Source organism: Vombatus ursinus, unplaced genomic scaffold (assembly GCF_900497805.2).
Source record: "Vombatus ursinus unplaced genomic scaffold, bare-nosed wombat genome assembly UNPS02005286.1, whole genome shotgun sequence".
Classification (NCBI taxonomy): Eukaryota; Metazoa; Chordata; class Mammalia; order Diprotodontia; family Vombatidae; genus Vombatus; species Vombatus ursinus.
In genome coordinates this window covers 16206824-16231781 of record NW_020945064.1, presented here as the reverse complement: position 1 = coordinate 16231781, position 24958 = coordinate 16206824, and the positions used below count along the sequence as shown (strand labels likewise).

The 24958-nt window shown below is 52.9% G+C and overlaps 1 protein-coding gene and 1 long non-coding RNA gene across 10 annotated transcripts; one reads left to right on the top strand and one right to left on the bottom strand.

Annotated features, from left to right (window-relative positions):
• The first annotated feature begins 457 nt into the window (after positions 1-457).
• On the top strand, positions 458-24867 carry CARMIL2 (capping protein regulator and myosin 1 linker 2). 9 transcript variants are annotated; one of them, XM_027846609.1, is made up of 39 exons: positions 458-610; positions 956-1053; positions 1280-1330; positions 1769-1831; positions 3134-3258; positions 3735-3832; positions 4789-4859; positions 5172-5245; positions 5957-6032; positions 6266-6354; positions 6472-6566; positions 7402-7488; positions 7651-7763; positions 8158-8235; positions 8666-8742; positions 9090-9152; positions 9847-9916; positions 10525-10606; positions 10966-11062; positions 12243-12300; positions 12443-12615; positions 12871-13033; positions 13142-13240; positions 13581-13709; positions 14251-14364; positions 14846-15021; positions 15125-15212; positions 15554-15709; positions 16644-16710; positions 17455-17741; positions 20448-20548; positions 21560-21929; positions 22110-22229; positions 22459-22495; positions 22714-22785; positions 23030-23299; positions 24182-24262; positions 24422-24520; positions 24649-24867. In XM_027846609.1, exons 1-39 carry the CDS (start codon positions 571-573, stop codon positions 24801-24803), a joined length of 4362 nt encoding a protein of 1453 aa, XP_027702410.1. In that variant the 5' UTR covers positions 458-570; the 3' UTR covers positions 24804-24867. The 9 variants fall into 9 exon arrangements, with proteins under 9 accessions (XP_027702410.1, XP_027702402.1, XP_027702392.1 ...); XM_027846601.1 differs by having other exon boundaries at positions 9051-9152; XM_027846591.1 differs by having other exon boundaries at positions 9048-9152.
• LOC114031545 lies at positions 23405-24174 on the bottom strand. The gene is made up of 2 exons (XR_003567752.1): positions 23974-24174; positions 23405-23859 (listed from the first exon to the last, which is right to left on the bottom strand). It is a non-coding gene; the product is annotated as an uncharacterized LOC114031545 (long non-coding RNA).
• Positions 24868-24958: the final 91 nt, after the last annotated feature.

Here is a 24958-nt window from a genome sequence, read left to right as displayed (position 1 = left end):
CTTAACCTTCTGGGGGGTGATGGACCCTTCTGGCAGTCTGGTGAAGCTGATGAATCTCTTCTCAGAATAATGTTTTTAAATGCATAGAATAAAACATTGAAATATATTATTTCACATATTATATATCAATATAATATTCAATATGTTATATTAAAATAACACAATTGTTAAAATATATAGTAAAACAAGTTCACAGGCCCTAAGTTAAGAATGCTTGATCTAGTCCAACCCATTCATTTTACAGGTAAGGAACTTAAGTCCCAGAACAGTTACATAATTAATCATTAGTACAGTGAGGATTTGAACCAGGCCCTTTTGACTCTAGCTTTCGGTTTTTTTCCTCTACAACAGTGGTGGCAGGGGAGGGCTGACTGGAAACCCGGGGGAGCCCAGACTCGCATGGGGCTGTCACCGCTGAGGGTAGGGAGCAGGAAGCAGCTTTCTGCGGAAGGAGAAACAGGTGGTGAGGGGTCAGGGGAAGACGAAGGCTTCCTGTGCTGCTGCTCACTCACTCCGTTGCTAGCTGGCACCGGTCCTGGCTGTGCAGGGTCCCAAGCTCATCCCCTACAAATGGCCCAGCCCCCTGAGGGCATCTCCTATGAGCTGCAGGGTGAGTTCTCCCTTTTCCCCATAGGCTGGAGGCCTAGCAGGATGGCCTCGGAGATCAGGGTGAGGACCATGTGCCAGGGCTTCCCCTTCAGCCCCTCTCATAACAAGGCTCAAGGCACCCTGAGTTATCTCCTTCCCCAATCCAAAGGATCCTCGAGCTCAGCCTCCAGCCCCTCAGAGACCCCAGAATCAGGGAGCCCTGGTACTATTCCCCTCGCAGCAACCCCTGCCCCAGGTTGGGCGGAGCCTAGACTGTGGTGACCCCCAGAGGCCTGGGCTAGGGTGGCCTGTAGTGACCTCAGTGGGAGGCCAAGAGGAGGCCAGACATCTAAGGCTGGTCCCACAGATGAGATCACCAGGTTTCTGTGGCCAAAGGAAGTCAAACTGCTGCTGATTATCCAGATGTATGAGAGAGAAGGACATGAAGAGAGGGATCGGGTGCTGGTAGGGCTTGTGGGAACGGCTTGGGTGGAGGTGGCTATGCAGGGAGGGGAGAAGTGGGGAGAAGGGGGTACAGTGGATTGAGCCAAATGAGGGAAAGTGGATGGATGAAGAAGCATTGACTGGGGCCTGATCTTGGAGGCTGGGGTGCTATGGCCATGAGGCCCATGCCTCCAGGTGGCCAGAGACAGATTTTGTCCCTTTTTTTTTTCCACCCCACTGCCCCCAGGCACTGCTACCCTGGAGAGCCTACTTACTTCACACCTCTCTCCCCCTTCGGGTGAGTCCCTCCACCAAATCTTCACCAGCCCCAATCTTCAAACTCTAGGCTTTCCCAAACTCTAGGTTTCTGTCCCGTAGGCTCTGGGACAAGCGAAGTTAACAGGGGATTTCCGTAAACAAGCGTTCACTAAACAAAGGCAGAGTCCCTCCTTTACGTATCACTAAGATGACTGATTCATTCCTGCAGCTGCTCTGGTCTGTGTGCTGGGGCTGGCTAGACTAAGCCCTGAGCCCTGAGCTCTGACTAGCCTAAGAAGTTTGTGTTTTATCCAAGGAGTCAATGGGCAGGAGGGATCTGAAGTTGGACAGGGCTTATTGACTCAGCTCCTCCCTGGTGGAGCATCTCTGTTAGACCTTCAGTGCGCTCAGTTTGGGCAGGAAAGTCCTGGGAGGACAACAGGTTCGAGCTGAGCTAAGCCAGTATCCCCCCCCATAGGTGGACTGCACATTCAGTTACCTGGAAGTGAAGGAGATGGTTCTTCAGGAGATCCCCCCCCAGGTGAGGCTCTGCTTCCAGGACACCCCAGCCATGATTCCCTGACTAGGTTGCTGCCAACTTGGGAGGCAATTCTCTTCCAATTTCCCAGTCATTTTCTAAATTTATTTTTTCCAATTAACAAAAATTTTTTCTCCTCCCCTCCATAAAAAAAGAAAACCTTTGTAGCAAATATATATAGTCGAGCAAAACAAATCCCCACATTGTCCCAGACCAAAATTCTAAGTCCCATTCTGCACCCTGATTCCATCCCTATTCTGTCTGGAGGTGAGTAGCATGCTTCATCATGGTCGTCTGAAACCCTGCTTGGTTATTGCACTGATCATGGTTCCTAAGTCTTTTAAGAGTGTTTCTCTTTATAGTGTTGTTAATGTATAAATTGTTCTCCTGGTCCTCTGCATCATTTTGTATTTCTGAACACATCCTTTTCATCATTTCTTACTATGTGTAACCCGGGCTTCTCTGGGCTTGTCCAGATCTAACATGGAGGTGCCCTTGAGGGGGCTCTGGATTCTTTCCCTCTTACTGGTTCAGTTAGCAGACTTTTCATTCTGGAAAAAAAGCAGTTAAGGATGGCAGAAAAAAGCAGCAGAGTGATTGGCATAACCTCTCCTGTTTTAAAGATGGAGACAGTCAATCACAGGAGGCTACCCTCACCCAAGTGATAGGGGATGCAGTGGGCTCCATGTTGAGCAAACTAGTCATACTCAAAAGGCCCCTCCAGGGTACCTCCATGTTAGAACTGGGCCTGCCCAGAGAAGCCCAGGTTACCCATAGTAGTATTCCATTATACTCATATGCTGTAATTTGTTCAGCTATTTCACAACTGATGGACCACTCTCCCCCGCCTTAGTTTCCAGTCTATTGCCACCATGAAAAGAGCTACTTAAAATATTTTTGTACACATGGCTCCTTTATCTTATTTCCTTGACCTCGTTGGCGTAGAGGCCTAGCAGTGGCATTGCTGGGTCAAAGGATATGCACAGTTTAATGACTTTTGGGGCATCATTGCAAATCACTTTCCAAAGCGACTGGACCAATTCCCTGATCGAATGAGTGCATCAATGTGCCTGGTTTCCAACAGCTCCTCCAAAAATTGTCATTTTCCAGTTTGGTCAGCTTTGTCAATCTGATTGCTGAGGTAGAATTTCAGAGTTCCTTTGTCTTTCTCTGAACATCAAGGGATTTGGAGCACTTTTTTCATCCAGCTATTGATAGCCTGGGTTTCTTCCTTTGTGAGCTGCCAGTTCATTTCCTTTGACCCATTTATCAGAGGGGGAGAGCAGCAGCTTTTCTGACCATCAGGTGATAATCGAACTGGAGCTGCTGCCCAAGCTGACGATGAAACTTCCTGCTCTTGGGGCCTTGGAGCAGTTGGCCTTACACATGGCTATGTCCATCCGCAAAGTCTTCCCAGAGACTTCACCCAGGTGAGGGCCTTCTGAGAGCAGGGCGGGAGGGATTTCCCCTCTCCTTCCCCTTATCTCCACCCACACCCTGCTGGACCTGGGGACCCACACTAGGGAGAGAAAACCCTCTAGGCAGGGGCTAGGTTGCTGCCAATTTGGGAGGCAATTCTCTTCCAAACCCCTTCCCGGTCATTTTCTAATTTTATTTTTTCCAGTTAACAAAAAATGTTTCTCCCTCTCCCCTCTGCAAAAAAGAAAACCTTTGCAGCAAATATATATAGTCAGGCAAAATAAATCCCCACATTATCCCAGACCAAAATTCTAAGTCCCATTCTGCACCCTGATTCCATCCCTGTTCTGTCTGGAGAGTGGTCAGTCTGGGCAGGAAACCCCTGGGAGGACAAGGGGTTCGAGCTCTCCCCTCCTTCCCTCTATCCCCCTTCCCCACCAATGTAGGGGTGGTGGTCTGTTTCTCGTTTCCCTCTCCCACCCCTCAGGAAGCTGTTCCGGAAGTCTCCCTCAGCCCTGCTGGCCCGACTGGAGAAACGAAGTAGCTCCCTGGAGGAGGTGACACTAGGCAGCCTTGGTCCCTGTGGTGAGGAGGTTGAGGGGGGCAGGGCGGAGAAGGGCTCTGGGCTGACTTTTACAAGTCCCAATAATAGTACTCAGTTCTTCAATGCTTCCAGGTTTACAAAGTTCTCTCAGCAAAGGCAGTTATGTGATGCAATGGTTAGAGAGCCCCAGGCTTAGAAGCAGAAAGATTCATCTTCCTGAGTTCAAACCTTGCCTCAGACACTCTCACTAGCTGAGTTACCCAGGGCACGTCACTTAATCCTTCTGTCTCAGTTTCCTCATCTGTAAAATGAGTTGGAGAAGGAAATGGCAAACCACTCCAGGATCTTTGCTAAGAAAATCCCAAATGGGGTCACAAGAGTCAGACACGACTGAACAACAAAATTCCTCACAACTGTGTGAGGTTAGGTAGACCGAATGTTACCCCTGTTTTAAAACAGGGAAATTAAGACCCAGATTTGCCCAGGGAAGCGATTTGCCCAGAGTTATACAGCTATCAAGTGGTGAGTTGGAATATAAATTCAGATCTTAGGAGCCCTCTTCTCCCTTCTCCTTCCTTCCCTTCCCTCCCCTCCCTTTCTCCCATGGTGTCTTAGAGAAAAAAGGGAATTGGATCTCTCCAAACCTGAGCCTTCGACAAAGATTTCTAAAGTACCTTTTAATCCATCAGACTGTCAGCTACATGAAGTCAAAAACTTTGGCCTTTTTATTTATTTTTTTACATTCCTGACAACAAAGGCAAGGTTTTCGACATATTAGGATCTTAATAAATTCTTAAATTTATTAAACTGACTAAGTGTGTTAGATGAGAGGTGAAAGCAGAGCATCACATGAGCATGGAGCATAGAGACTTTTGCCCAGCCTTGACCACTGCCCTGTGCTGAGCCTCTGTCCCTCCTTCCCTGGCTCTCTCTCTGGTACTTGTCTCCTGCATCCCTCTGCACCCCCGACATGGTCGTTATCCCCATCTGACTCTAGGAGGATTCTCTGAGACTTATGCTGCTCTGTGTGACTATAATGGATTCCCATTCCGGGAGGAGATCCAATGGGTGAGACAGGGGCCCAACAAACATTTATGGAGCACCTACTGTGTACAGATGCCTAGGCAAAGCACAAAGTGTGGCTAAGATACTGCCCCTGTCTTTATGGTGTTTAGAGTCTAATAATTTCCAAATGGGCCATGGGGAGGGGGTGTAATGATTTGTGGGAAGTGTGGGGGGCAAGGATGAAGCTCAATCCTCCAGGAGTCAGTGAGAGTTGGGAGGAGGGGAGGCGGGGAAGGGGAATGGATCCTCCCACCCCCTACCCCAGGAGGCACTAGCCATACCCTGGAGGTGACCCTGTGTACTTACTGAGCCCAGGATGTGGACAATATCTACCACAGCCAAGACTGTCGGAACTTCAGCCTGAGAGATTTCAGTCATCTGCACAGCCGGTGAGCGGGCCACACGCTTAAAAGGGGGGGGGAGCGGAGAAGAGGCCAAAAGTAGAAGAGGAACCCAGCCCCACTTGCCTCCTTAATATTATGGGATTTAGATCCAGAAGGGACCTTAGAGATTATCCAGTCCTCCTTCGACAAATGAGGAAACTCAGACCTAGAGAAGGAAAATGACTTTGCCCAAGGTTCTACAGGTTGTAAGCAGCAGGGCTGAGATTTGAATGCAGATCTTCCGGCTCCAAGGGCAGCTAGGTGATGTAATGGATAGGGGAGGGCGGGGCCTGAGATCGCGAAGACTGCTCTTCCTGAGTTCAAATCCTGCCTTAGGCCCTTACTAGCTGTGTGAACCTGGGCAAGTCACTTAACCCTATTTGTCTCAGTTTGTCTCATCTGTAAAATGAGCTGGGAGGGAAATGGCAAACCACTCCAATATCTTTGCCAAGAAAACCCCAAATGGGGTCACTAAGAGTCAGACGGGACTAAACAACAATTTCTGCCTGCAAATCCATTGCTTTTTTTCCAACCCTCCCATCTCTGGGCCTGTTTCCCCAAGGGTAGGTAAAGTGGCAGTTGGGAAAGCCAGGTGGGGCGAGCTAGGCGGGCTGAACTTTCCTCTGCCTCTCCTGTGACTACAGGTGTGGGGGAGTTAAGGTTTTGTCTCCCTTAGAGCTCAGCACTGACTGGACTTCCCCCCACCCCCTTCCCCAGGGACGTGGCCCTAAGTGTAGCTGCCTTGTCGTACAACCTCTGGTTCAGCCGCCTCTCCTGCTCTGACCTCAAGCTGGTGAGGAGGGAGCGGGAGCGGAAGGAGGGGAAGAGAAGGAGGAGAGGAATAATTCATTTATTAAGCTCCTACTGCGTGCTAGGCACTGCCCTAAGTGCGGTGGAAATGTGACAGGGGTTACTTAAAGAGATTTATGGCAGAATGTCGGGGCTATTAGAAGGGTCTCAGAACACGCCGCCTTTCTCCCTTCTCCTCCCCCCCTTCCCCCACTCTCCCACTCTCCCCCTCTCCAGAGCCTGGCGGTGTCTGAGCAGATCCTCTACATGCTGAGCAAGTCGTCCCGGTTGGAGGAGCTGGTGCTGGACAACTGCGGTCTGAAGGGGTGAGAAGGTGGGGAAGGGGGAGAGAGGGAAGGAGGGGGTGACGGGGCGCGCAGCGAGGACTGGGACCCAAGTTGGGCAAGTCTAGGAGTCCCAGCGCCCCCGTCTCGCCCTCCCAGGGACTTTGCGCAGCGCTTGGCTCAGTCCCTGGCGGAGCATCCCCGTTCGGCCCTCAGTGCGCTCAGCCTCTCAGGGAACCCGTTGGAGGACCGAGGTAACCAGCCTGGCCCCCACCTTCTAGGGCCCCTCTCCCGCGCCTGCCCTCACCCCGACCTCATCTCCACCTTCTAGTGGTCCTTGCCTCTTTTTCACTCCTGCCATTGGCCTCGCTCCCCCGCCCCCAAAAAACCAGTCCCGGTTCCTTCCCTCTTCCTCATACCCTCCTTTGACTCTTCCCATCCATGGGACTCACCTCGTTGGGGGACCCAGGGCCTAAGGAGGTAGATGGAGAAGCTACCACCTCTCTGCCTCTTATGGGCCTCCAAAACATTCAACCAACACGCCCTGCACAGCTGTGCTGGGTAGAGGGCCCTGTGACACCCCCCCCACCCCACCCCCACCCCCCGGCTAGTGTTTTCCCTCCAAGATGAACCTTCCTAGGTTTCTGGATATAACTTGTGCATTTGCCTGTTATCTCAATCTTCAGAGTGTAAGCTTTTGGAAGGCAGGCACCTCGTTTTTGCCTTTCTTTGTATCCCCAATGCTTAGCACAATGCCTGGCACATTGTAACCATGTAATAAATGCTTGTTTATTGACTACTGACCCACCATATTAGGCAGTGGGGGAGACGTTGGGGAGACGAAGACTTTAGGTAATGTGAGAGCGGTCCCTGTCCCCTAGGGAGCTCATAGTCCCGCCCTGGGAGAGGATAGGGGCATCCCTAACCTGAATGATGTGCCCCCAGGAGCTGGCCTCTCCTGCCTGGGGCACTGGCAGTTCAAAGATACCAGCACAGATCGGGATGGGTGTTTAAAGAGACACTCATCCCCAGCCCCCGGAGGCCTCCCCAAAGGATCCACCGTCTTTCCTCTCTCCCTCCCATTCCCAGGAGTGACAGCCCTTAGCCGCCACTTGGAAAAGCGTCCTCGGGCTCTGACAAGGCTCAACCTTTCCAGGACAGGGCTGACAGCCAGAGGTGGGGGTGTGGCCTGAGCTGAGTGGGGCAGGGCGGGGGGAGCGCTTGGGGGGGACAGGGCCCCTCCTGGGCCAGAGAGGGTAGGGCAGTGGGGATGGAGATGAATCCCACCTCCTGACCTCCCCTCACCCCCACCCCTTTTCCTCTTGTCTCCTCTTCCAGGGATGAGTGCCCTGGGCCAGGCCCTACTCGCCAACTCTGCCTTTGCTTCCTCCCTAACCCACTTGGACCTTTCTGGGAATCCTGGGGCTCTGGGGATCACAGAGGATGAAGGGGTGAGTAATCCTACTCGCTAAGCTTAAGATTCCACACCCCAACTTACTAGCTGTGTGACCCTGGGGCAAGTCATTAACCCCAACTGCTTAAAAAAAAAAAAAAGATTCCACACCCCATGCCCTGATCTCATGGAAACATGGGCAGTGGGGTCACAGCCTAAGTCTTAAATCTTATAGAATGTTTAGAACTTAAGGAAACTTGGAGGAGCCATCCACCTTCCCCCATTTTTACGGATGAAGAAGGAAAGGGACCCACCCAAAGGCAGGACTAGGGCTAGAATTAAGATTTCTTCACAATCCTTTCTACTGGACCAGTCTATCAAAGCCATTGTGGGGAGGTGGGGGTCAGAAAGAAGATCTGGGGGATTCCCGCTGAAGAATTGTGTCCTCCCAGGGTCTCTACAGTTTCCTGAGTCATCCCAATGCTGTGACCCACCTAAACCTCTCGGGGACCGACAGTGCACTGGACATTGTAAGGAAAGGGCCCTGGGCCACTCACAGTGTTGGGGAGGGAGAGGGGGGTGGAGAAGTGTGCCTTTACATACTGCCAGAAGGGATAGAGCTCTGGCCTTAGAGTCAGGAGGACCTGAGTTCAAATCCGGCTTCAGACACTTGACACTTACTAGCTGTGTGGCCCTGGGCAAGTCACTTAACCCCAATTACCTAACCCAAAAATAAATAAATAAGTAAGTAGATACTGCTGGAAGAACCCTGAGTGTGTGTGAGGGGGTGGAACTGGACATCATGAAGGGAGCTCTGGACAGCAACCCCTCAGAGGTAGATAGTGTTAGACGCAGAGGGGCTGAGGAAGCTGGATTCTGATCCTGCCATTGCAGGGGGGCCTGTGGGGGGGTGACCTCTGTTGGCTCTTGACCACCTGGCATTCTTCTTTCCCCTCCCAGCTGTTCCGGGCACTGTCTCGAGGTTGCTGTGCCAACCTTGTTCATCTCAACTCTTCCAACAACATCTTCTCCCACATGTAAGAGGAGTCTTTCCACCTAGGCTCCCCTGTAGAACCCCAGGAAGGGCGGGGCCCATCTTAATTTGGGGATGTATTGTGGAGGAAGGAGGGGCTATTTGACATCTCAGCTCAGTTCAGCTGCCCTGGCAGACCAGGCAGAGAGGGAGGACTGACTGGGGCTGTCCCTGAGTCAGTCAAGGAACGGGGTAGGACTAGTTACTATCCACAGCCTATGGGAAGGGCCACTGAGTGGACAAGTTAGGCAGGACAGTACACCCATCCCTGCTCCCCGCCTCCCTCCCTTCCTTCCACTCTTCCCCCAGAAGGAGCCGGGTAGTGCCCTCCTCACTCCAGTCATTCTTCAGCCAGGCGAGGTCACTTCGCCATGTGGGCTTGGCAGGTACCAAGTTGCCTTCAGAGGCTCTCAGGTGAGTAATGAACACTGTTCCCTTTACCTCCCAGTCCTGGGGCAGAGGGCAGAGGTCCAGCCCTCCAAGAGAGGGGTCAGCCTATTCTGTCCGCAAGGGATGGACATGGGGCAGCTAGGTGGTGCAGTGGATAGAGCACTGGCCCTGAAGGCAGGAGGACCTGAGTTCAAATCCAGCCTCAGACCAAACGCTTGACACTTGCTAGCTGTGTGACCCTGGGCAAGTCGCTTAACCCCAATTACCTAAAAAAAAAAAAAAAAAAAAAGAATATATTCATGAGGGATGGACATGTTTGGTGGCTCCTGGTGGGGTATGGCTGAGGCCAAAAGGACCTTAGCATCATGGATTTCTAGTTGGAAGGGACCTGAGAGGTCATCTGATCCCACCCACTCATTTTACAGTTGAGGAAACTGAAGCGCAGGAAGGGGAAGTGATTTTGCCCAAGGTCACAGAGGTAGTAAGTGACAAAGCTAGATCCTCTGACTCTAAACCTGGGCTCTCTTTCTGCTGCAGCACACTACTTCCTGGCGTACAGTAAAATAGTAGACTTGAGGTCATCAGACCTGGGATCAAATCCTGTCTGTAACACATAATAAAGCAGTCACTCCCCTTCCTGGAGCCTCAGTTTCCTCATTTGTAAAATGAAGATGATAGTACGCATGCTATGCTCAGGACGACTCCCCTATTCCCATAGGAGCCTTCTTCAAGGCCTGGCCCTCAACACTCAACTCAGCGATATCCACTTGGACCTCAACACGTGTGAGGTGAGACCCCCGGCCCTAAGCCCTACTCAGTGTCCCTGGCCCTCTAGCCTAGAGATCATTAAGCTGGGAGGCCAAGATGCTATGGTTGTCTCCTATACGTGGGCTATTCCTGCCTTTGACCTGCTGGTGAGGCCATATCTAGCTAAACCTGCCTGGGGGACATTCAGGTAAGCTGGACATAGGGATGCATTTGGCACAGAGGACATTCTCACTTTTGGGGTCCAATTGTGTCTGAAAGAGACAAGCTATACCCCAGAATACCAGCCCCCATGCCCAAGGGGGTAAGGGGAAATAACAGGCCCCAGGAGAGAGGTTTCGAGACAACAGGACCCTGATGATGGCACCTCCAAAGAGTATCTAAGTGGGGCATAGGAGTAGTTGTCAATTCAGGGAAGAATACACCCTCCCCCCCCATAAAACACCATGTTAAGATACTGGGGCAAAGCCCCATTCATCTCATGCTAGTTACAACTCTGCTTGTTGGGTGACTGGGGAAGTGAGGTAAGGGTACAGGAAATCCTCAGCATCTTCAAGCTTGGGCAAGTGGGAGGGATGGAAAAGAGACCCTGACAGTGCTCTGTACACCCCCCCCCAAAAAAAAACCACAGCTTCGTTCAGCTGGTGCTCAAGTGATTCAAGACCTCATCTTTGACATCAATTCAGTGAGGGCCCTGGATTTATCTGACAATGGTAAGGATTGCTGAGGTGGGGAAGTGACCCTTTATTTACTGCAAGGCCTAGGGAATTTTTTCTAACCTTTGAGGGGGGCCAAGCCCTGCCCCACAACTACCCTTCAGGCTTTGAACCCAGAGCCTCCTAAACCCATCCCCCTACCACCTACACCCTGTCCACTGGCAGAGAGATTGATCCTTGTCTGGAGTGGGAGGGAAATGTTGAAACAGCTGCCTCTCTGACTGCCCCGGGGAAAGAGCCTACCCAGCTTGGGAACTCGGAATTACATTAGCATGGGAGGAAAGGACTGGCACATGGCCCCCCTCCTCCCCTCTTCCCAGCCCCCGTCAGCTGAGCTGTGATTTCCTGTTCCCTAGGTTTTGACACAGACATGGTAACCTTGGTGTTGGCCATTGGGAGGAGCAAGTCCATCCGACATGTGGCTCTGGGGAAGAACTTCAACATTAAATCAAAGTGAGGTGCACCCCCCCAATCCCACACCCTTATACAGGATTCAATCTTGACCCTTAAGCCTCACTGACTTAGAATCATGACTGACCATTCTGTCATTTCAAGTCAATATTCAGAGCTTTCACTATTTTAAAAAATTTGTCCGAGGATGCAGTCCTCAACTGGAAGCCTGGACCTTCCTAATGACTTAGCCTACTTAACTCCCTGGTTTAGAGATTTGCGCAACCCAAATCTAGATTCTCTGATTCCCTTCCTCTACCGCTATCACCGTGTCTGGGTGTCTTTCCCAGTTCTCTGTCCTACCCACTGTGACTCTTGTAGTTTGGAGGATGTAGATCTAGAAGATAAAAAAGGTATTAGAGGGGGCAAGTAGGTGGCGCAGTGGATAGAGCACTGGCCCTGAAGTCAGGAGGACCTGAGTTCAAATCCGGCCTCAGACCAAACACTTGACGCTTACTAGCTGTGTGACCTTGGGCAAGTCACTTAACCCCAATTGCCTTTAAAAAAAAAAAGTTGTAGGGATTCCTTATAAGGGAAAAAAGATTATAAAGTCAGAAAAAAATACAAAAAGTTTAGATCGTTCGACATGTTGATAAAAAAAATCTACATAGTCCCAGATTTAACAGGACTTAAGCTTTCTAATCTAAGATATAACTTCAGTTCTCCAGGCTTGGCATGACCCGTGACGTGGCCTCTGGATCCTTCCTCCATCCAGAATAGAGTCCCACACACCAGTCTTGAGCCCAAAGGATTCTGTCTGTCCTCCTTCAGCCAGTCAGGAAATCTTCTTTCCTAATAGGACAGTAGGCCCGAAGGTGCTCTGCCCATATGCTCATGTAGACAATGAACTAAATTGCTTCCCTCCCCACTCAAGAACAAAGGAGGAAATAACAAAGATGGTGTTCCTATCACCTCTTTAAAAAGAAGAAGAAGAATCCCATCTGACAGTTTCCAAATGTTACACTTCCACAGTCTGACACCATGGCACTGTCATTTACTTCTATTCCATCCTCACATGCTCAGGCTCCATTAATGAGCCAGTGGCCCCTGGTTCAGTTTAAGGAGCCACAACCTGCTCGCAAGCCTACATGAACCCCACACCTGCAGCATATGCCCTCCATCATCTTCCCAGCGTTTACTCTGATGCTTAGGGCCTCCCGCCCACTCTCTTTTCCCTTCACAGGGAGTCCCTCGGAGATGTGCTGCACCGAATTGTCCAGCTCACCCAGGACGATGACTGCGTGAGTATGAAGGGAAGGGGCAGAAGTAATGAAGGGGTGTGTTGTAAGAGGTTTGAAGTCAGTGTCCTAAGAGTACTGTGAGGCCCCTGCTACTGGCTTCTTTTGGTGACCTCACCCACCTCTGTCAATGACCCCCACCCAGCCCCTACAGTCTCTCTCCGTGGCCGAGTCAAGGCTGAAACTGGGCACCAGTGTTCTGCTGAATGCCCTGGGCAGTAACCCTAGCCTGACGTCATTGGACATCAGTGGCAATGCCATGGGGGACACAGGTGCCAAGATGTTGGCTAAAGCCCTGCAGATCAACACCCAGCTCAGGTGAGAGGGGCAGGGGGGCGAGAGGTGCAAGAGGGGCAAGGGTGAGAGTAGGGTCACAAGAACAGGTATGGAAAGGAAGACAAGAGTCACTCAAGACTAGAAGGGAGATAGAAAAAGCAAAGGGCAGGGATGGGAGGGGCAGAGGCAGGGTGGCAAGAAGGGAAGATAGAGCAGAGGGGACAGGAGGGAGCTGGGCTGAGGCCAATGGAGATGTCTCTGTGTGGCCCATTGCTACCTCCAACTCCGGTCCCCTAGGACTGTGATCTGGGACCGAAACAACACCACAGCGCAGGGGTTCCTGGATGTGGCTCATGCCCTAGAGGGGAACCACACACTGAAAAACATGCCCCTGCCTCTGAGTGACTTGACCCAGGCCTACCGAAGCAACCCAGAGCGAACTTCTGATGCAATACACCAGGTCTGGGCTGGGGGTGGGGGGACTGTGTGAGGGGGCGCAGACTGGAAGGTGGCATAAGAGAAGCAGGGACCTCAGGCCCTCGAGACACCCCTACCTCCTCCCCCCCAGATCCAGGCCTGTCTCTTGAGGAATAATCACACACACAGAACCCTGCCTGACCACGCCTTCCGCCTGCAGCAGGGAATTGTCACCCGATCTTCTGAACAGGTCAGGCCTGGCCCTGTGTTCCCTTCCCTAGGGTCTCTCCTGTGCCATGGAAAGAGGCCAGGCTGAGCTAGGCTGGGCTCGGAATGGATGGGTCAGTCTGGACCTTGTTGTCCTGGGGCAGGGAGAACAGGAAGGCCCCTGCCACTTCTGCCCTATTGCCTCCAACCCTCCTGCCCCTGGACCCTCCTCTATCTTGTCTTCCTGTCCCTAGCTGCCCTTCTCTTGACTCTCAGAAACAAAAGGGTCACCCAGGGTCAGGATACCGAGGTCCTTGGGGGTAAGTGAAGATCTGGGGGGCTTAGGGAGCAGGTGTCAGAGACGCGTCTTCCCCCACTCCCAGATGGTGAATGAAATGTGCCTGACAGTGCAGGAGCACATGGAGTTGCTGGGCTGCTGGCCCAGCCCTCGGGGTGAGGCTGCCCTGCGCCAGGCTGAGGAAGCTATCCGTGATGCTAATTTCTCCATCAGTGTGAGTTCACCCACGCCAACCCCTCTGGTATCCCATCCATGCTTCAAGCTACTGCAGGTCTACTTAATGAGAGCCTAGCAGCAACCCCTGTCTTATCTAATAATAATAATAATCATTGTTAGTAGTAGTATATTAGTATTAATACGTCAATTTAAGGTTTGCAGAGCACTTCACCTGTTAACTTGTTTGACCCTAAAAACAATACTACAAGGTAGGTGCTGTTATTTACAAATGAAGAAACTGAGACCAAGAGAGCTTTAAGTGACTTAGCCAGAGTCAAACAGCTAGTAAGTGTCTGGTGCAGGATTTGAATTCATGTCTTCTTGACTTTAAGTCCAATGCCCTAACCACCGTGCAACCTACCTGTCTGTCTATACGTCTGCCTGCCAGTCCCCCTGATCTTATTCCAACCATATCACTAATGGTATCGGCTGAGACCACTTTCCACCTAATCGAGAGTATCAGAGTCTAGGCTGGGGTCGTGGGCTGGAGCCAGCCTTCCTCCACAGACCCTGGTTCCTCCTTGTCGCCTTCACTCCAGATCCTGCCTGTGCTATATGAGGCTGGAAACTCCCCATATCACAACAGCCAGCTGCAGCAGAAACTAGAGGTCCTCCTGGAGGAGGTGGGCCAGGCCTGTCACCAGGAGATCCAGGTGACCTCCCCTTTCCCTTCTACCAGCCCAGGCCCTGACCTTCCACCCATTCACATAAGGGCTTCCCCTACCCCCAGAGCACAATAATGACCCTACTTATCCACCTGAGCACAGGTCTTCCCAGAGTGCTGCTTAAGGCCTTGTCTCATCTCCATCCTATTTGTGGAAAGATAGTAATGGTGGAGAGATGGGTTGCTGCCTTTCTCAAGTCAGTGACTTTCACTGTAGGCTGCTGAGTCCTGAGAGAATGAAGTGAGGGATGAGGGATGTCCCTAATTTAAGACAAGAGTTGGGTCAGTAGAGTGTACTTTATTGCTCCCACTGTGAAGTTCAATGTTTAAGGCTTCCCTATGCACTCTAAAAATGCCCGTGCCTTCAAAACCAATTGGTTTCCCCAGTTTTCATATCCTCTGACCCTGATTCCCTGTTGACTCACGAACCTCTCACCTCCATGCCTTCTCCCTTTCTGCCTGTGCCTCAGTCTTTTGTGCAAGCCACACTGGACACAGTTCAGAGCCTGTGCCCGAGGGTGATGCAGAAGGCCGGCCGGCGGGAGCAGCTGAGCAGTGCCATCTCGGGCCAGGTCAGCCGGCAGGACCACCTGGGCCTCAGCCTACTCTTGGAGCAGCTTCTCAACGATGCCTTCAGCAAACTCAAGTAGCCTTCTGCCCACGGGATTCTGGGGAGGGAAGACAAGGGAAGGGAGCTCTAGTCCTTGTCATTGACCCTGAGCTTCAACTCTGGTTCCCACTTTTGCCAGTGAGATTCGACTGTCTATCACAGCAGCTGCTGCAGAGCGAATCATTGCCCAGGTAGTAGAGGACCTGAGTGCCGCCCAGAACCGACTGGTGAGCCTAGGGGAAGGGGAGGGAGCCTCCGGAAGAAAAGGAACTGGTGGTGAGGAGCCTAACAAGGAAAGAGAGGACCTGACGTCAGGTCTACACAGGTCTCCCTCTCATCCCTCTGAGCACATTTATTGTGTGGGGTCCCTAAGCGAGATTTACCTGGAGCCGAATGCCTCCACTCCTTCCACTTGTCCCTCGTCCTTCTTTCCATTGAGCAGTGTCCCCTTGAAGAGTGGACATTAGCAGAATACAACTGCCCACCAGAACTGAAGAAGCGATAACCATGTCTGCCCTGTTCCCTGGTTTTGGGAAGCCACTTCAGGGCACCATCTTCCTGGTTTTAGGTGGAAAGCTTGTCTCAGCACACACCAGAAGCACCCCCTTCCCCACTTCTCACAGACTGTGCTGAAGCAGGGGCCAGAAAGAGTGGGATTCTACTACATAGGGGAGAGAGAAGTCCTGGAGAGGGGGAGACAGAAGGCCTCTCTACCCTGGGGGAGGTAGGTGGCTTCTCACACTAGCTCCCCTTCCCCATGAGCAAAGTAGGACTCCTGAGGGTCTAAATTCTCCAAGGAGAGGAGGACATGCCCCATATCCCGACCCTCAGTTCATCTTGCATGAGCAATTATCTAAAGTCACAAGACTAGTCCCCAGTCCCTCAAATTCCCACTGGTGAATTCCTAAATTATCTGAATTCTCAAGACAATTTGGCTTTCAAGTCTCTATGCTCCAAAAGTGACAAGAGGAGGCCCAGATTCAAGGCCCGATTTTGCCACTTACTACATCTGTGCCCTGGGTCTCCTAGAGGAGGGAATCCTCCTCTAGGCCAGCCAGCAGGATGTCCAAGTGACTTAAAACTTTTTCCTCTACCAGCCCATGCCCCTGCTTTCCACCCATTTGTACAAGATTTTAGGCACAGAGCTCCCCCTGCTCCCAGAGCACAGTGACTATCCTGAAAATAGCATCTGCCTCCTGACTTTATTTGCCCCATCTGTCAAATGACAGTGTTGGACCAGCTCTGGGAATCTTAACTCTTCTTGTGCCGTGGCCCCCTTTGGCAGTGGTCTGATAAATTCCCTTCTTAAAATCCTGTTTTTAAATGCACAAAATAAAATACAGAAGATTGCAAAGGAAACCAATTCTACTGAAATATAGTTATCAAAATATTCTTTAAAACAAATCCACAAACTACAGGCTAAGAACCCCTGGACTGAAGGATCTGAACGACTCCCTTCCCATTCTAAGAGTCTATTAGATCCTGACTTAACTATGGATTCTGAGCCTCTCAGAATTCTCTTCTTAGAATTGCCCCATTCTTCAGGGAGGCATGAACTGAGCCTCCAGACCTTCAGCTCACCTCCTCCCCCAGAGACCTTCTGTGCTGAGGCAGATGGGCTGAGGCCTGGTCCTGTCTTTCTCCTTCCCCACCCCCAGGACAAGGTGGCCCAGTGGAGAAGAAATAAACACAATCAGAGCATCCGGCCTACCCCTGCTGTCCGAAGTAAGGCCTGGGCCCCTGACCCTCTGGCTCTCAGTGTCCTTGCAGGGGAATGAAGTAGGAATGGATTTTTCTGGAGAATACCTATCCTCAGGGCAAGCCTGGCAGAGAGAGTTTTGTGCCTATGGCCGAATAGATACTGCTCAGACCCGAATACTTAGTCCCTGGGGACCTTTTCCTCCAAGACCCCTAAGTCATGAGCAAGACAGCTATGGGAGAGAACCCAGAGGATACCAGTGCCAGTTCAGGCCTCCTCCCTCCACTATTGATCAGCTAGACGCCAAAGGCTCTAGCACTGGGAATGACTGGGTAACTGGTGAGGGGAAGAATTTGGTAGGGAAGGGGCATCCAATTAGGACCTGATCTCAGCCTCATCTACCTGCTCAAATCCTTCTCTGAGAATGCTGAGTTGGGGGAGGGGGTGTCATGGTGGGGATGCCGAGTCGTGCCCTTTGGTGGTTCTGCCCTGTCTCCTGGCTGGGGGCTATGGTCCAGCCCAGCATCCAGGACCAGGTCTGCCCCTCCTAACCCTTCTCCTACTCAGGGAGCGGCAGCTGCATCCCTTATGGGGGCCAAGGCCTGAGCTTCTTCAGCACCCAGGACAGCGCCCTCGGGCCCACTGGGAGGAAAGGGGCTGAAAGGGGGAGGTGCCTCTCCCTCCGCCCTGGGCGGGGTTCCCCGCCCCCCCGCCCCCCCCTCACACACACTCCCTTACTGCCCTCAGTCCTCTCTCCCCCCTCCCCGCAGGTCCCTCGGAGGAGCCGGAGCTGGAGCCGGAGCCGGAGTCGGAGCCGGAGCCCGAGCCCGAGCTGGCGGCTCAGGGAGAGGATGCAGAGCCCGGCGGGCAGCGGGCGGGGCCGTCACTTAGCAGCAGCGCCCCAGTCTCGTCCCAGCCTGGCCCGGTCCCGACCCCGCTCCCCGCAGTCCCTGAGCTCCACATGGACCTGCCGCTTGCCAACCAGCCGCTGGACCACCCCACCCGGGCCCGGCCAAGGCCCCGCCGCCGTCACCATCAGCCGCCCAGCAAGGTCCAGGTGAGCCTGGCCCTGCGGCCCAGGGAAGCAGGGGTTGGGTTGGGGGGAGGGAGCGGGCAGGATGCTCCTGGCGCTGCCCGGCCCAGGGATGCGGGGGAGAGATGCTGGGTGCCCCTGGCGCTTCCCGGCCCAGAGATTGGGGGAGGGGAGGTCGGGAGTGCAGGATGCCCCTAGCGCTGCCACGGCCTCCCCTGGGGGGGGGGCCCTTCCTCCTCTTCTCTCTGGCAAGTCCAACCTGCCCACTGGCAACACACACCCTACCCCGAGAAGTATGTGGGGTGGGGGGCCTCAGAGTTGCTGTGGTGACAGGGCCAGCAAGGAATTGGATGGTTAATTAGCTGGGAAAGGGAGTTGCTGGTGAGGATGGGGGAAGGGGGCTTGTATCTGTGTGTGCAAAATATTTCTATGTGCATGGCTCTATTACGTCTGCCTGTGTATGTAAAATAGGCTGTGACTTTGTGGGAGGCAGTGTGCATGCAAGTAAGTGTATGGAGCTATGTACAACTGACTGGGAGAGTGTATGTGCGACTGTATGTGTGGGCTTCTATGTGTACATATGTTTAAGGCTATGGAGGGCAGCTGTATGTGTGACTGCTGTGTGAGGGACTCCATGTACCTCAACCTGTCAGTCCGTAATGTGTTTCTGGATCTGCCTGGGTGTGTGTCAGTGTGTGGGTGTGACTGTGTGGGGCTGGAGTTGTATATACCCATGGGGGACCATGTATTTGACTGTCTTCTCTATGTTCCTGGCAAGGGACATGTGTGTATGTGCATGTGTATGTGTGTGTATTTGAAGAGGGCAGGGTTGGAGAGCAGTGAAGGGTCTGAGAAAGGTTTCTGTTTTAGCCCAAAGTTGCTACATCCTGGTTCTGACACCCACTCCAGCCTCCCCTAGCGTCCTTGCAAGGCTGACCCACCTGAATGAAGATCCCTAATCACTCCCTCTTCCTTTTCCCAGCCCCCTCCCTACCTTCGTGGCCTTGAGCTGTGTTACTGTGGGAAGATGAGGGGGAGGCTAGATGTTGAGCCCAAGAGGAGGTAGGGAGAATAAGAAGGCAGGAAGCAGAGGGCAGGAGCTATAACACATGGGGGTGGCCTGACCTCCTGTATACAGGGAGGAGGGCCTAGGGAGCAAGAAAGGAATTCGGGTACCTGAGAAAGTGTTCCTGGAGACAGTGAGATGTGTACATGAGGGAGCATAGCCACACTTCCATGGCCTGGCTGCTCACCCTAGGCAGGGAGGAGGGGGGGGGGAAAGGAGGAAGCACAGGAGACTAATAAGACAAGACAATGAGCTGGCCAACCCGGAGATGCTAGAGGCTCTGTCTGCCTCCTACTCATCTCTGGAGCCGATGGATGCTAGCATACTAGGCCTGAATATTGGGGTACGGACAGTAGAAAAAGGACAGAGCCTGGGAGCCAGAACTCTGAAATCTAGGAAATCACCCCCCCCAAAAACAACAACAAAAACAGCAAAACAGATCACTGTGTGGGTGGGAGTTTGAGGTGTGAGGGAGGAAAAGAACCCAGCCTTGAGCCTACTTGCTTCTTTGAAACTGCCTCTAGGGTCCTGAGCTTCCTATCCAAGCCTCCTTCCTCTTCCAACTCCCTGCCTCTACCCAAACACTGCCAGAAACCACTATGTCCCTGTGACCCTGTGACCCTGCTATAGTCTCCAGTTTGGGGACTACATAAGGCCTCAAATGTGAGAAAAAGGGTGAGACTGATTCCTACCCCACAGCTAGGCAGCTAGGCCCATGGGCACTGACAAGGACAGGACCTCTCATCTTTCCCTCTCCAAGGTCTCCATGCCCTATAGTTCCTGCCCTCTGCTGCCTGCCTTTTCCCTCCCTCCTCCTCCTGCCTGGTCCTGAGCTCTGGGAAGTTGAGGGGGAGGCTGGATGTTGGGGCCAAGAAGAATTGAAAAGGTGGGCAGGAGACTTGGGCTGCTGAGTAACTGGGGGATCTTTATCCACCACGTGGGTCAGTCATATAATGGTGCCAAGTAGGGGGGGCTCTGCAGCAAACAGAAGGAAGGGGAAAGTGGTAGAAAGAGAAGGCTGAAGTCTCCCCAGCTAGTCTGACGCAGCAGGAGAAGAGAAGAGAGAGTGGGGGGGGGGTGGAGCTGAAGGGATGGAAAGGAAGAGACACTGCAGGAAGGTGCTCAGAGCAAAGGCTGGCTTTCCAACTGGGTGCTGAGGAGGTAGAAATCGTGGGTGACTCTGCATGAGTATGAATGTACCTTTGGTTGTGTGTGATTGTCTCTGTGGGTGTATGTGAATGGTGGCATGAATGTGACGGTGTATGTGAAAGTATGACTAGGACTAACTTTATGTGGCAGTGTGTGTGACAATGTGCCTGTATGTGTACGTGACTGGCTTCTTTTGTTCGACTGTGTTTGTGATTGTGATGTAGGTGAACATGGACATCTCTCATGGTCCCTTTCTTAACCATCTTCCCACCCCACCCCACCCTACCCCCTTGGCACCTGGGATGAGTGCATAGCCCTGCCCTACCCAGGACTAGAGGAGATTGGAACTAGGAACCAGGACTCCAGGGTCCCCAGGAGGTGGGAAAGGTGGGCACTAGCCATGCCACTCCCTGCCAGGGGCTCTACCTGCTTCTGCTCCAGGTTTCCTGGCCCAGGAATTTGGCCTGGGAGGGAAGGAGCCTTAGATGAGTTCCTGAGGTGCCCTGTGCCCCCAGGTACCTCCCGTTGTGCCTGAGGAGGAGAACGGGCTCAATGCCCGGGTGGACGAAGGTGTCGACGAGTTCTTCTCCAAGAGACTGATACACCAAGAGAGACTGTAAGTGACCCAGGAAGGGGAGCAATCAGGGATGAGAATGACCAAAGATGAGAGAGAAGGGGGATCAGAAATGACTGGCTAGAAGGGACCATGACTATGAGCAGCCAGGCATGCATTTCCAGAGCTGGAAATGCTTGGGGCTGGAAGTACCTAGAGGTACCTTCAGCCAGGATGGGGAGCGATTACAGCTGAAAATGACCTTGGTTAGTCACCACCACATCTTGGATTGAACAACCTACTCTAGTCAAATTGAACAAGTCTGACCATGTCATTCCATTACCCTACTCAGTCCGCTTCAGGGGCTGCCTGTCATCTCCGGGATCAAATCTACAATCTTCTGTTCAGTTTGTAAAGCCTTTCATAATCTGGCTCCTTCCAACCTTTGCAGTCTCCTTCCTCATCCCCATTCTTTGATCCAGTGACACTGGTCTCCTTGTTTCTTATCTTTCTTTGAATCTCCATCATTTTGCATAGTGCCTCAAGTGGTAGGTGATTAATAAATGCGTATGGACTGATAGGAATGAGTGCTTGAGGCCAAGAGTAATGGGGGTTTGGAAGTGGCCATTTGTGGGAGTAGTCAGGAATGTCAGTCAGTCAATAAACACATTAAGCACCTACTATGTGCCTGGCATTGAGGTTGGAATTAGCTGGCCTGGAAGTAACTACAGCTGGAAGTTTCTAGAGCTAGAAAGGACCATGATTGAGAGGAAATAGCTAAGAGCAATTAGCATTGGAAGGGACATGCCTGGGAATTACCAGAACCAGGAGCAACCAAGTGAGGAATGTCTAGGCAGGCATGGGAATGACCAAGCCAAGAGTAGCTGGAGCTCCATCTGACCAGGTCCAGAGTTACCAAGCCTGGGAGTGATGAGGCAAGTGGCCAGTCTAGAAGTAGTCAGGTGTGGGAGTGATCAAGGTTGGAAGGGACCCACATGGGCCAGTCAGATCAGAGGGACACTGGGAGCTCTCTCCTATGACCCCACTCCTTTCTACTTGACTCTGTCCCCATAGGTGGTCCCCTCGGGATGCAGTCCCTGAACCTGGGACCCCTGTCAGCTCCCGAACACTCCGGAAAAAGCTGGGCACCCTTTTTGCCTTCAAAAAGCCACGGTCAACTCGGGGGTCTAGGGCTGAGCCTGACACCAGTCCTGGAGCTCCTCCTCGAACCCGAAAAGCTGCATTCAGTGACCTTCTGCGCCCACCCAGCCGGCCTGGACGAGCAGAGGAATCTGGAGTTGAAGGGAGTTTGGAGGGAGTACCCAGCTGCTCCCCAGATCCCACCCGTAGGAGCCGGCCTCGTTATGCTAGAGAAGGCAAAGCTCATTCTATGATCCTGCTTTCCGCAGATGAAGAGGAGGCCCTCGGTGGGCGGCCGGAGAAGGTGAAGGCCCCCTCCCTGTCTCCCATTTCTCCACCCACAAGGCTGGATACACGGTTCCCATCTTCACCTTCCTGGTGAAGCGTCCTCTTTCCCCCAAGTGGGGTGGGAGCCTTGCACTTGAGCTGGGGAAGGGAGCGGCCCCCCTTCTAGAGCCTCCCTGACTCCTCCCAACCCCCACAGCGTCGCCCATTGGAGCGAGGAGACACAGAGATGCCTCCATCCTTCGAGCAGCGAGTACATGTCATGCTGCAGCGAATTGGTGTGGGCAGGGGTGGAGGAGGTGACAGCAAGAGAAAGCAGGTGAGATGAAAAGCCTGTGATAACATGGGAGCTTCCCTGGGCTGGGCAAGGCAGCACTGACCAGGGTGGGAAGTGGGAAATACCATGACGCCTTATCAGAGGAAGGGGCCTCTGGGGGCCTCATCACCCTGGGGAGTGCTGTGTTGAGGGTAAGAGTGGCTCTTTGAGTGACTGGGAGGAAGGCTAGAAGAGGGGAACTCTTTGACTTACTATCCCCATTCTCCCCCAGAGCAAAGATGGGGAGATAAAGAAGGCCGGCTCAGATGGTGAGTGGGGTCTCTGCTTGGAACAGGAAGGCATGGGGGCACCTCTTTTGCGGGTCAAAACCCCTCTTCCCCATTTGGCCAGCAGTCTTCCCTCCTTACCCCTACCCCCAGAGCAGGGTGGCAGAAACGGGCTAATGAAAGGAGGGGTGGCGCCCTGGGACATAGGCTAGGAGACACGATGACCACAAAGCTTCAGCTGCCCAACCCTCATTTTCCAGGAGACATCATGGACAGCTCCACTGAGTCACCACCCCTCTCCCTCAAGTCCAGAACACACTCAGTGTCTGCAGGTAGGTGGTGAGGGGTGAACCTCTCTAGAGCATGTGTAGGTATCTTTCCACTTCCCTCTCCAAACCACCTTCCCACCCTATGGCACCTCTGATGAAAACACAGCCCTGCCCTACCCAGGACCAGAGGTCAGGGGATGTGACAGGTCTGTCTGGAAAGTTTGGTGTTCAGGTGGGAAGGCGTGATTGGCTGAGAGTTTAGAAGGTTACTCCTGACCTCTGCCCCCCATATACTCTCTCTGCACAGACTCATCATGCCGTCCAGGACCAGGAGGCCGAGGGCCAGAGCCTGTGGCCTGGAAGGCCCTGGGCCGGCAGCTGAATGCAGAGCTCAGAGGGAAGGGCTGGGACCGACCAGGACCCCGGACACCCTCCCCTAACCTGCTTCAACCCGAGCCCAGCTTCCCAAGCCCCTGTCCCAGTCCCATCCCATCCCCTCGGCTGTCCCCCCAAAGAGCCAGCAATGCTGGGAATTGCCAGCTCACCCAGGACGCTACCCTGGGGACCACGAATGAAGGTACGGCTGGGGGACGCCCCTAGCTCAAAACCTCTTCACAACAGCCAGCCAGGCTAGGGGACCCAGAGGGTCTCTGCCCACCTCCAGGTCACAGTCCAGCGAGAAGCCAGTTGTTGGACATTTAATAGTCTGCTTAGAGAATGATACACGCTAGGATACGTTCACACTGCTCTACAACAGGACAGAGCAAATACAGAGATCACTGAGATGAAGTGAATCTGGGAGGCCTCAGAGAGGAAGTGAACCTTAAACTCAGGCATCTTTCAGTCTCAGTTCTAGCTGTAAGATAAGGAAAAATAAACAGGGCCTCTCCTGGAGAGATGGGGGGTAGGAAAGCATTTTCAAGGCTTACGGAGCTCAAGAGATGAGAGCTGTCATGAACAGATGAGTAGGAATTGGACAGATGGAGATTCCAGGTAGGAGTGATATGCGCCAGGCCAGCTAGCAATACAGCACGCAGCTGGAGATGATGGCAGGGTCAGCTGGATGGCCAGGAGGACTCAGAGAGGCTCCACTGTGGAAAGCTTCACACACCAGGCTCTCCAGGGGTAGAAATGATGCTGTGGGAGATGGAAAGCCACTGAAAATTATGAGAAAGGGACTTACTCATAAGGGCGATCAGTTAAAATAAGCAACTTCTCCGGCAATCTGCCTGATTTGGAGAGGGAGACTACCTATTGCACTCTAGTCTAGACGACAGCCTCAGGTAGCATGGCGATCACGGCAATGGGGAGAGGCCAGTTTCAAGAAGCTAGTGTAGAGAAACAGCCTGGTGTGTCACAGAAAGAGCCATGTAATGACGATAATGACAGCATTTAGGTAGCATCTGAAGGTCTTCGAAGCCCTTTGTGTATCTCATTTGCTCCTCACCACAACCTCCAGACAATCACCTGAAACCCCGAGCTGTCTCGGCCACCCGAAGAGCTGTATCTGTGCACGAGGAACAGCTCCAGGCCCCGGCAGGTGAGCGCAGGTTCCCGAGCACAAGAAGCACAGAGGAGGAGACAGGGGAAGAGACAGAAATGAAGGGACAAGCAAGGTGCTAAGGACAGAGAAGGGACGGGCTGGGATCACCCCCCAACTCCAGGAGTTACCCAGAACCTCTCTTCTTCATCCCAACAGCTACGTCTCCCATCAGAGACCTGCCCCTGCGGCTACATCGCTCTCCTGTCCTCAAACGTCGTCCCCGGGTTGAAGACCCCTCATCATCACCCAGTCTGGGTAAAGAGGCAGGGACTGGGGGTGGGAGGGAAGGATGAAGTGGAGAAACTGAGGCCAAAGGGCTCGAGATGGGGAGATCAGCAGAGCTGGGGCTAGGCCTCAAGCATGCTGTGTGCCTCCACCTACAGGGTCAGCCACGAGCACAGAGCCCCAGCTGCTGCTGCCACCAGACGAGCTGCCCCCAGAGGTGCCTGCCGGCCTGGAGTCCATCCCCTTGACTACCCCTTCCCCAGCCACAGACCAAAGAGCGGGCAGCCAAGCCCCTGCCACCCCCAGCCCCTGACCTAATCCTCCACCCTCACACCTTCGGCCGCATGAGATTATTTTATTAAAAAACTCAAACCTCACCCTAGCTATGGCCTCACTGAGGTGAGGGCGGGGGGAACTGATCACCTTCCCGTCCCACCCTGCCCAAGGTACTTCCTCTGCGCCAGAAGG